Source organism: Sphaeramia orbicularis, chromosome 22 (genome assembly GCF_902148855.1).
Source record: "Sphaeramia orbicularis chromosome 22, fSphaOr1.1, whole genome shotgun sequence".
Lineage (NCBI taxonomy): Eukaryota > Metazoa > Chordata > Actinopteri > Kurtiformes > Apogonidae > Sphaeramia > Sphaeramia orbicularis.
Genome location: NC_043978.1, coordinates 31,351,650 through 31,364,362, shown reverse-complemented (window position 1 = coordinate 31,364,362; position 12,713 = coordinate 31,351,650). Strand labels below are relative to the sequence as shown.

The following is a 12,713-nucleotide window of genomic DNA, read 5'->3' as shown; positions in this document are numbered from 1 at the left end:
AAGGAAGTGCAAGTCAGCTCTGGGAGGACAAGCATTGATCATTCCATGTATGGAATATAATATGGAGTGAGGGGAGTGCAAGGGTTGTCTACCGTGCTGTGATTAATACATGACTTTTCAAAAGAGTTTTGTTCTGATTCACCAGGGACCAGAACTTGATTTGACTTCCTCCATAAATTCTTTTCAAACTCACCCTTACCCACTGTACATACATTTGAAGTTGTGTTGTTATGTTTCCCATTCCAGTTCTTGCTTTCACACAGAAAAACACAGATGTAATTAATGCTCCTCTTCCAAAGTGTGCCTTTAGTTTTAACACACAGCCATAATTATGAAAATGTGAAAATAATTATTTCCTGCTGTCTTCTTTATTTGCCACATTTAAAAATTCCAGAGAACAAAGTCCCATTTCTGGTTCCTCAGTAATTAGGTTAAAATTAATTACATGAAAACTAAATCTGACATGACAGTGCTGTTTAATTCACATGTCATTTCACTTGAAGAGAAACTACTGTTGATCATAGACATTTTTATAAATATATGTGTTGACAGAGAGCAAATTGTACATGACCACAGAACTTTGAGGAAATATATTTTGGTGACATGATGCCGAGTTTGATGAAAAAAATTAACAAGTCCCCCCCACAAGCGTCTCTTCTACGACCACTTCCTCTGTAAATGAATGCTTCCCTCGAATCTTTTACACATTCTCACACCACGTGTTAGAAATAGTCAACGCTAAGTCTAAAAAAAAATGATGATTTATGTTAACCTATTAACATCACAGTTATTGAGGTTGACAGCAATAATCAAACTGAATAGATTGTACAATGTGCAGATATGAGTTTGTTCCACACCCAAATATCTTGTATGAGAATTTCTTGGAATTAAATTAATAGTGCCAAGAGGCTTGTGCCAGTTACTCAGCAACAACAAGGGAACAAAATCAACTGCCTTATGGGGAGTGAAGGAAGAGTCGCATGCAATTGTTATTGATCAGAAATGCAAATGAATGGTTTTGTTCATCAACCATAAAATCCAGATAAAGTCTCCAAACTAAGGACAAACCATGTACATGAAAAAATAAAACAAATATTACAAAAACATTACAACACTGCTGGTCAGGTCTGTCATGATCATAAAATTTTATATCAAGATTGACTGTCATACAGCAAAACAGCATTTATCTCATAATAGTTTAGTTTATCAAGTTTAGTTTATCAGCACATAACATGGGAATATATGAATAAAAAAATGTAATTTCTACTTTTTCAGCTTTGTAGGCAAACATGGCACAGAGCAGATATGATATATCTTAAACATGAAGAACCCTGTACAATGTAAGGAACACAACAAGATGGTGTTCTAAGAAGATTACAAGTCAAGAAAAAATGGTGAAAAATGATGTGGAATGACAGGTATAAATAAGACATTTGTCTTTCTTTGAGTTATGTACAGGTGAACAAAGGCAATTCTAAACATCATTAAATACGATCACAGTTTAGCACAAATATTTGCAAACGGGTGATTATGTAATGATCATGGCAGGCTGTTTCCTGATCCCGCATCTATCCTCAGTGGTCAGTGGCAGACCAGGCTAGACTAGACTGGACTAATTTGGTCTTTCATTGTCATTTGGACCAGGCCCGGCAGCCAGAGGGTTTCCACCACACCTAGCTCCTTTCTCTCTGTCCCTTAACTTCATACCAGCGCCGCTCCTCCTCTGGTCAAACCTGTTTGATTCCATAGTCCACCCAACGCTGTTTACCTGAGGCACAGAAAGGAGTGACGCTCGCAGAAAGGGGGAAGAAAGAAAAAGAGACTCCTGTTTGAAACAGGATGACCTGAGCTGTTTGTCAAATGTATCTGCAGTTAATCCTCATTTCAGAAAAATAGAAAGACGCAAATATGAATAGTGCTTACAGTCACCTTAGGAAAAACCTGCATAGATCACACTGAATGGGACTAAAACAGCTTCTCCAGCTGAAGAGCAACACCTTGCTAAGAAGCAGTCCATTAACACACACTGAAAAGCACTACCTTCAATTAATACTAATATAAGTGAGTTATTGTGCATTCACAATTTTTACTCTCATCAGTGATTGCTAATAAAAATCTTCTCTAGTCCTACAGTTTACAGCTGAGCTTCCTGATTTTCCTCTTTATACACACACAAACACTAATCCCTAATTCCACCCATTTTCCAGCCAAGTGTCCTTAAGCTTTATGTCAAGAGCTCTGCAGACTGATCAGACGACTAAAAAAACAAAACAAAATTTCGGACTAGACTTTAAGTCTACTGATCTAATCCAGAACAGGGTGACCTGTAAGAAAACAGCACTTGTGAATTTCAGACAAAAACCACTAGTTTACCACATTCATTGATTTTGGAGACACTTCTGTCCAGGCAACTAAGAGCATCAACAGTGACATGATGAATGAAAGAGAAAACACGCTATAGGGAGTCTCTTTCTTCACTGACTAGTCATCAGCTGAGCTTTGTCTGGTTGCTGATGGTATAAAGCTGTCTCCATAATCCCACTAATCTGGATCGTACCAACTCTGTCACTAGGTCATCGACTGCACACCCCAAGACAGTCACAATCACATACACAATATAAATACATGCGGTACTTGACAAGCAACTCAGGATAATTACAGCATTTCCAGACCAAAGCCAACAATCAATACTTAATGCAGTGTAAAAGCTAGTAACTAGAACCCAAATACTGCCATTCCAAACATGTCAAATCCCACAAGATCCTAGAATACGTCAATTAATTAATGCTAGCACTGATATTTTTATGGTCTTTTTTAGTAGTTTTGTGCATTCCATTCACCCTAAAAAATTAGATTCACTTTGCAGATTCAATTTTCCCTGAGGAAAAAAAAAAAAAAAAAATCAGATAAAGCTCAGAAAACAGAATATTTTCCCTCAGACTGTGATGAGAAAAACTGAAATAATAACAAATTTTCTTACCTGGTTCCAACTTTATGATCTTCACAGCAGCAAGCTCTCCTGTCTGTATGTTTCGAGCCTAGAAGACAGAAATGGTGACTATGAGTGGGGATGCAGAATTCACAATATGACTGACATGGTCATAACTTTCTGCTCAGCTGTTACTTAAGACACACCAGTAAGTTATACAATGTCAGTCTGTATTTTGATCTAATGTTTGTCAGAGTTTGTATGACCATCAGACCAGTGACTGTCAATTGTAGCAACAGAAAATTAAAACATTAAAGAAAAAAATCTGCTCTATTTCTTACTTGTAGTCCACTGAACATGGGTCACATGGGTCAACCCAAAAAAAGAGTTACACACTTAAACCAGACAAGAAAGTCAGAAACTGGCCCAAAGTCAATTTTTACTTGTTCCAATACATTTTTTTTTTTTTAGATATATTAGGAGTTACTTAATTACAAGAGTGACTAAAGTTGACTAAGATAGTTGAATCCTTTACTATCTGCTAGGAAAAACAATTAAAAGTCATTTTTACAACTTGCCAATCAGACGAGTGAGTTTCTAAATTGCTTGTAAATTTGTGTGACAGGGCATAGTTTCATATTATGTGCTATCACTTACTTTCTTGAGTCTCAAATCACATGATTTACAGCAATAATTATGAGTTGTTTTTTTTTTTTTTTTTAAATGTGTTTCCTGTGTACCACTTTCCAGCCTGAATCTTAGCTGACTATAACAACTCAAAATTTAGAGAAAGAAGGACCAGGCAAAATGACAACTTCTGATTTATACACTGAATTTACAGAAAATATGTTATATCATGATAAACACTACAATGTGAATATAAAATGAACTACTTTGTATCAGGATATGACAGTTTGTCCTAATTAGCTATATTTAAGCATTCAGATCTTTGGTGTAATATTTCACTGATACCACATCTCAGTTACATTAGATCTAAAGATACATCCATCTCTTGTAGTGAAATTTCAATCTTAAAGTAGGCTGAGCTGACTTCCAAATCCAGGTCAAGACGGGATGCTCCCTAATCCGTAGCAGTGAAGTGATGGGACAAGCTAAAGCAACCGTAAACCATAAAACCCTCCAGCATGTCTACCTTTCAACACTGGGAATGTGCTGCTGATTCACACTCATAAACAGCGTCCCACACAGAGTTTATAACTGTTCTACAGCTGATACCACACATGCAAACACAAACAAAACAGAGAAACTCAGTTTTAACCAATGGGATTCACTCAGATTACTGGACACTTACAGCACTGTGTACATATTATGACACACTGTTTAGTTTTGAGGTTCAATTAAACTAATCTGTGGGTCAATGACTCATGCACCTAAGTTATCTTAAATATGTTTGAGTAACTTTCTCACAACCTGCGTCTGTGACATTTCCTGAAACAGCCAAAGCTAACCTGAGAACTTCACCCAAAAAGGAGAAGTCCTGAAGTGACACAGCAGTAAGAAAACATAGTTTTAACAACCTTTGACTGTAGAGAGGAGCCGTCTGACATGCAACAGACATTTAGAGAGACAACATCTCACAAGATCAATCACCGGGTCAGACTGTGGAACAAAACAGGTGTGTCCAGTGTCTACACAGATCTACAATTTAGCTAACTGTCAAGAAAATACACATGACAATGGTTTACTGAGAGTGGGACAACACAGTGAACATGTTTATGGAGGACAAGTGAGAGACAGTCACTGAGATAGGACTTATTTTCTGTGCTTTGCTAGCTTTGCATACATACTGTTTATGGGGATAAAAAACTTATCAAAGCAAATAATCTGTGGTGCATTGTTTAAAATGTAAAATCCCCAAACATGAGTGTAGTCAGGTTGCAGTGGTATTGTGGTTTCACAGTAGACCATGGCATGAAAATGGATGGTTATCATCTGTACATTTGCTTATCTATGGCACTGAAACAAAAAATAAAACTAGATGGAGAATCTGAATTTTGTCTTTCATATGGCAGATGTAGAGATCTATTTATTTTCCAAAGGTAGGGCTTGTATTTATACTTCTTGTAAAAAAAAAAAAAAAAGATTAAAATTCAAGTAGAATAAAATATTGGAAAAAAAAAACCCCACCTCTGTTGCATACTAGTATGATTTATAGCAGAGCACTTGCCAAACTCATCATTTTATTTTTTGTTACAGTACTAGAAAATTTTACTCTTCTGTAGTCTTTTCTGTGTAAAACATTTTGTCACCTTTAATTAGTAAAGTTAATTATGAATGATCTGTTACTGTTTTCATTCCTTGTCAGGGTCATTGTAAATTACAATAATAATATTTGTGTAGTACCACATACAAAGATTTGAGATTGTTTTGCTTCAAGGCTACTGTGTAGAAAAACTATATAACTTACCTTTTATGCAGCAATAATTTATACTGAGACCTAAGAATATGACTCCGTAATGAAGATAAATTAATCATTATCTGGAATATTAAACATAAAGAACATCTGTGATTCTTAAATTATTATAATCAGATGTAATAAATCGTTCAAAGTGAGGAATGTGGTGCCCATTAAATTTCAACTGTGCACAGCAGGCCAAAGGAGGATTTATCCCAATTTTAGGTGTTTCCGCTGTCAATGCGGCACAGAACACACCCATAGTGAAACGCATGTTTAGACAGGGGCCTGATCATATTTCAGCCTGCTGCAGCCCTCGGCCTGTGAGCTGTGGGAGAATACCAGGCGCAGCATTCCACCGGTGGCCTGTCTGGGGGTGGGGGCTGTCCAGAGAGGCTTTGTATGGAGAGAGGCCATGACAGGCTGCCTCAACTATAACACTCTGGATCATACGGGTCGTCAATCTATCTGTGGCAGATGCATAAACAAGAAAATTCTCCAACACAACACACCACACTTGGGTCAACAGACAGTGGGAGGGCTGGTTAAAGTATATTTTTTGCTGCAGACTTCTGTCTAAAACCAAGCCATTTTTAAAACCATATGGAAACGAAGAACGATTTTGGAAAAGTAATTTAACTGGGATGTAATAAGCGATTTACCAAGTCTCAAAAGTTGTCAGTTGCTACGATGCAAATGTGCATCCTTTGACCAAATAGTTATGAGCTCAGAGGCTATTGTTTATCTACTGAGTTAAATTTATAAATATGTAGAGATTTTGCTGTACTTAAGTAAAATAAACTAAGACTGTGCAACCAATACTGTTAACGCCAACATATTAAGAAAAGCAGTGTTAAAGGGAAAGCAGCAAACAAATGTGTCACATATGTCACACATGTTCTGTTCAGTGATATAAAACTCAGAGCCATACAATTAATCAAATCACAACTGCATCTTGCCTAATTCAATAACAAGAACCACACATTCAATTGGAAGCAACTGCTATTTAGAATCATTATCCTCAATCTTGAATTATTGCCCAAAATAAGTTTTAAATCAGAGTAACCCTAACCTGTGACCTCTGACCAGATTTTAACCAGTTCATCCATTAGTCCAAGTGAACTTTACTACAAACTATCCTATTTGTGTGCGCTCTGCTTACTGAAACCTAAAAAAGGACAAATCAGTATCTGTTCGGACAGCTAAACTTGTATGGTGTGTGGTTACATTACTTCCCAGTGTATAGATTGTGTGAAATGGATACCACAGCAGCCTTAATTGCCACTGTCCACAGAATACTCACAATATGAATTTGACTCAAAATCATGCAGCCCTAATAAAAATCAAAATGTGTTACAACCGACTGCCATGAAAACACTGTTTAGCAGGAGGATTTTGTACAGTCGAATTATGATTTGCATAGATAAAGCTCCAACGTACTGTAATTTCAGGCATCCTTTCAGTATACTGTACATCAAATAGTCTGACAGGAAACAAGACTGCCGCACTTGATCTTGGCTGTGTTTAACAGCTGTTAAAAAAAATACTTACCCAATTGCAGGTGTTTTCTGAGATGAAGAGGGCTGAATGTGATTGACAGCTTTAAACACTGATTGCTCTTAAATATGATCCAACTGCTGTAGTCCATAGCTGGTCACAGAGGCCACATGGCAGCTCCCATAAGCTGGACATTTAGGGGCTCGGGGCCATAGGCCCGAGTTTATCTTTACGTTTCCATTTATTTTCCAAAGGAATTAAAATAGTCTAAATTTTGGTATTTTTATCCTTGATTTCCACATCAAACAGCCAGAATCACCGCCAAAATTTCATGCATTGTGCTTGGGCCGTGCCCTGCCCCTTCCACCAAGTTACGTGAAACTCAACACAGTACTTTTTTTTTTTTTAAATCATGCTGACAGTGGTAGAAACATAACCACTGTGGAGGAGTTATGAAAACCAATAATATACTGTTTTTGGCAGGTAACTATTCATGCTGAAACTCAATGGTGAATCTAGGCTGGGCATGAGCAGCACAGCCAAGTGTTAAGGTTATAATATACAAGAGGCTACAAGCATTCACACATCACTACTGTCTAACAAGTTCCTTAACAAGCCTCAATACAGGTAAAACTTCCTGTGCAACTAGAAAATCTAAATGACAAAACAGTAATCAGCAACATAAATCCAAAGTGATGCCTGATAGCATAGCAAGATATATTATTGCATACACAGGGAACATACAAGTCTATCCATAACGTTGACAGCTTATTAGATAATGAATCAAATTAAAGTTATTTCTGCCATCACGTGTATTTTTGTGATGGTCATCTTTCAACAGCTCCTGTCAAGTATGTTTGCCACGTTTTCCAACCTTATAAACAAACAACACAACGCCTTAAATCGGGATGCTAGGTCCAATAGTCATGTGATGGTAAATCAAGATACCTCCAGCTCTAATGACAGGCTGTGGGAACCAGAATATTTACTGTACCTTGTACACGTCTCCATATGTGCCACTTCCCACCCTCTGAATGAGCTCAAAGTCATGCTGGGGGTTCCTTCTCTGGATTTCACCGCTTGGCCGGGGAAAAATATCCATGATAGCTCGACACAAAAGATCCTTTACATTTATTTAGCTTGATCAAATCTGGTGGTGATGGTTTGATGAAGCCAAGGCAGTGAATTTAGGTGGATTTTTGCTACTCAGACGGTCCTTCCCCCTGCTCCATGTCCTGACAACAACACAGAAGAAAAGTTTCAGAAGAAATTATAAAGAAAATGTGATCGTATCCACAATATAACTGCAAAATAACAATATACACTCACAACACTTCATATACATGTGTCAAAATAACAGAAAATACAACAAAATGGGCTGTTTTGGAAACATTTTGTTAAGATACCGTGACATCTGTCATGCATCAACTCAATATTTAATTTCACTAAAACCACCAGTAGGATTTAAGTTATTTAAAGCTCTCACTAAATCATGTAAGAGCGTATCAACAAGTATAAATATCAACTTGAGTGGCTTTAGCTTGTTTAAACATGGACACTGTAGTCAGTTCCAGTAAATAGTCAGAGCCAGGTCCAGCGTTATTCTGGGTAGGGGCTTAGGGTAAAGACAAGTCAGCTAATGCTAACTAGCAAACGTTAACGTAGCTTCGCCTCAGTTTTAAGTTTATCAGTACGTACCTTTTGTAACAGAGACACGGCGGGTAGGTACGGCTTGCATGTTGAATGTTTTTCAGACCTTTAACTAAACGATGGCGTCGAATAATCGTCAAAAAAGTGAGTGTCCCCCTTTGTTATCGAGGAAACAGTAGTAAACTTCAGTTGGCTGTTGCTGTTCACTCCGTCTCCTTCACTGCAACGGCAGCAGAGAGTCGAGTTGGGTCAAGTTTTTGCCATTGACATGTCATTTCCCTCTATTGACAGGTTTAGAGAAGCGTCATTCTAATACATTAAATCAAAATAATAAAAACTATGTCAAGTGTCACGTTTCAATGTTTCCAGTAATCACCCGAAAAAGTAACAGTCTGCTAATCTCTGAAGAGTCGCAGTCTAGGATCCTGATGCTGCGTTCAGGAACTCCTAGTAAAATCTGAATCCACAAACACGACACGCGTCCCACAGTCACATTCGTGAACTGCAGTGAACAGTTAAGAGTCGTGTGTCATGCCTCAGAATTATTAGTTTTTTCTAGCATTGTGTGTATAATATATACTGTTAAAGTTAAGACAAGTTTATTGCGTCTTGACCTGTTTTCCAATGGTGTGATGTAACTACTATTTTATTTACACATTGAAGGTACTTGTACTTTACTTCAGTATTACCAGTATGAATCTTTTTTTTTTTTTTTTTTTTTTTGTCAGTGATCTTAGTCTTGTTCACAGGAAGTGCAGTTAGGTTGTGTGGATTCAATCATTTTTAACCACGCAGTTGAATTGAATCAAAATTTAATTACAAAAATACTAAATGTTTGTCTAGCCTGTGTGAGAAATTAAGAACAAAATTTTTGAAATAGTAATGTTTCTATTTTCAGCTGTAATTTTCCTTATACAAGTTGAAAATGCAGTAAGATCACTGGTATACATGTACTTTCCTTGAGTTTTATGCTTCTACGCCACTTACATCCTCAAATGATAGTTTCCTCTTTCCTTCCTGTACAGAGAAAACCATGCATCTGTACTATAACTTAATTTGAAATGTTTGTGATAAATGATAGGATTTACTGTACTTTACAGGTTGGGGGGAATTCTCATCATTCTTCAACTAAATAAATTCTCTTGGATTAGATGGATGACGATGCTTGAATTCATTTTTCTGAGTGTATGTAAAGTTGACTTTTTTGAGATGCAAGAGTACATAAATTATATCAACATTAAACAACTACAACAGAAAAATATAACATAACCTTATTAATGCCGCAGTATTATGAACCCTAAGAGAGCATGCATAATAGTAAAATACTGACAGGAAACATCTACAGCAGAAAATCTATTTTTTCTGCTCATCCTCCACTGCTGATGAAATACGTTTAGTTTTACATAAGACAGTGTCATACACAGTGTCGTTTTTAATATTCTGTATTGCTACCTATTCTATATTACTAACGATTTTTAATAGGCATCTTAACTTAAACACACAATTCCATCATTTATGTTACTATACATATGTTATATGCAACTGTTGGTGAGTTTAACAATACAAAGGGAACGCTCCTCCAACTGACTGCATGTTTCTTGTTTGTCTCTGAGCTGTTATCAATCACAAAAAGAGTTAATGCCACACAATATGTTTCCATAATAATGACAAATGTTAAATTTTTACATCCCACTGTCTGGACTTAATGGCAGTGTCTGTCTCCACTGATTCCTACAGCAGGATAGTTGAAGGGATGCATGCCTGTTGTGATGCAGCAGCTCCACCTGCTGGTCTGAAAAATATAATGCTCTTCATATGTTATATGGTTCATGGAACATTTTCTGTATCTAAGATTTCTGGAATATATTGTGATATGAAGCATATACTGTATATTAAATTCATACTTGGTACTTGTATCTGTAGGATGTTCTCAGATCAGAGTAAAAGAGAAACTAGAGATGTTATACTCATAAAAGAAATGATGAACATATTAGTGATGAATTGTATTTAAAGAACAATATAGTCTACAAGTGTACAAAATCTTGGCTTATAGGAGTGGATGTCACAATATAATAGTTTTGATGCAGTGATTTATGAGTAAAACATTAAGTAGCCTGTGTGGTCACATCTGCACACACACAGCTAAATATTCACAACACTGCTGCAAAAAATGTTTTTGTTTTTTCTTTTTTCTTTTTCCTTTTTTGAATTCAACCATCATCCCATCACCATATTATTAATCAATTACACTGAGTTAATCAATAGTTTTTAGCATCACTGCCATCTTCTAAACTGAAATCACAACAAACTCTCTGAACATTTAAACAGAGGCAGCTCTACATTGTGGACCCCTCCCTCTTTAAATAAATCATATGGTCCCACTAAAACCATAACAAAACATAAACAAAAAACCACAATGAAAGAGAAAAGATAGAGCATATTCAGAGCATTTTCTAATATTTTTGGATGAACTACACTGTCATTCTGCCCAAATCTTATGACTCTAGGTGGTCTTCACATGGGATTCCTCCTGTTGCACCATAAAGTATGACTGAAGTCATATGATTTTAATGACACATTCCTATAACCTTTAGTTTTGTTAACTGATCTATTAAGTTTCTGTTTTGTAGACAGGGCTTTTGTAGAGCAACAGCTCCATCTCCTGGTTATTCTAGCATAAATCTGAACACTGTAGCTTCATTAGACAGTAATGACAAATACAGTTCTAAATCCACTGTTTGAATAATAACTGTGATGGTGAGTTTTTATACAGGCTAAAAAATTCTATATAAAACAGTAACAGTGAAGTTTCAGATTGCAACCAAGTGAAGTTGTAAACTAGAAAAGCATTGTAATAGCTCTGATTCCAGACAAATTAAACAGGCTTTCAAACTCACCTTCAGCAATTAAATGGCACAAACAATGTGTGGATATAAATCCAGCATTTTGAGACTATGTGGAATTAAGTGTTAAGTGTTAAGAAACAGGAATAGTCTGTAATTTGCAATTTAACTGGTAGATATCACTAAATATCACACAATTAACTGCTAATAACTTAATGTAGAACATCAAGTTCTTATTTAGGATAATGGTAAAAAAAAAGTATCAATGCTGAAATATAAAAAGCCTAGTATAAGACAAACATAATTCCTGCATATCAAGAAAAACACAATTACTTTCTTCATTTATGATTAAAAGTAAAATTATGTTGTCATCAAAATATGTAAAGTTGACATGATGTTGTGGTCAGAATGCACTCTTACAATTAAGATTAGGTACAATTAATACTCAAATACAAGTAAAACTTACTTGATAAAAAGACACTAGGTAGTGTTGTGTAGGGGTGTTATATTGATTTAAAGATGTTTCAATCATTTATTCAATACATTTTTGAACAATTTCAGGAGACAAAATATATGATGTATTACTTAAAGGTGCAGGAGACTTTTGTGACCAATTTTTCATCAAATCTGTCAAACCTCAGTCATAGCCTAAGTATCATGAATCTGTAAGTCTTTCTGTGATCACTCACGTGAATCTCTTGCATTACTGTGAACAATTTCGAAGTGCCATCCACCATAAACAAACCATGTGTGTACAAACAGAGCCAGTAGGTAACTCGGGCATCTTTGGAATTTTGTCGCAACATGTATTTTGGGACACGAAGGCTCGCGCTGCCACCTGACAGCGGCAGCAGCAGTGTGACCATATGATTTTATATGGATGAAACAAACACGATGCAGAAACAGCTGAAACGCGGAAACGGCTGGGGGAGTATGCATAGAGGGAAGGGAGCTCCTGCTGTTTCCACTTCGTGTCTGTAGCAACTGCCGCTGCGGCGTGAACCGGCGTTTCCCACAATGTACGTCGCGACAAAATTTTGAAGATGCCCGAGTTCCCTCCCGACTCTTTTTGTAGGCATATGGTTTGTTTATGGTGGATGGCACTTCGAAATTGTTCACCGTGATGCAAGAGATTCAGGTGAGTAATCACAGAAAGACTTACAGATTCATGATACTTAGGATATGACTGAGGTTTGACAGATTTGATGAAAAATTGGTCACGAAAGTCTCCTGCATCTTTAATAGCAGTGAACAATCATCTGAAATAACTGTGTTGATTATAACTCAAATATTGTATTGCCATTGTGCCATTTGCACTCCTGTTTCCTGACAAGTAAGTACTTGACAAGTAAATAATAATGCTAATGAGAGGTTATTT

At 36.5% G+C, this 12,713-nt stretch overlaps 1 protein-coding gene across 10 annotated transcripts in view; it reads right to left on the bottom strand.

Moving 5' to 3' along the window:
* Positions 1-8,943, bottom strand: part of map4k5 (mitogen-activated protein kinase kinase kinase kinase 5) — a 36,017-nt gene extending 27,074 nt beyond the window's left edge. For all 10 annotated transcript variants that reach the window (XM_030126065.1, XM_030126066.1, XM_030126067.1 and 7 more), the window contains exons 1-3: positions 8,541-8,943; positions 7,837-8,077; positions 2,981-3,038 (exon numbers count right to left, since the gene is read on the bottom strand). In XM_030126065.1, coding sequence (XP_029981925.1) covers positions 2,981-3,038; positions 7,837-7,944 — 166 coding nt within the window. In that variant the 5' untranslated portion in view covers positions 7,945-8,077; positions 8,541-8,943. The remainder of the gene's footprint in view (positions 1-2,980; positions 3,039-7,836; positions 8,078-8,540) is intronic.
* Positions 8,944-12,713: the final 3,770 nt, after the last annotated feature.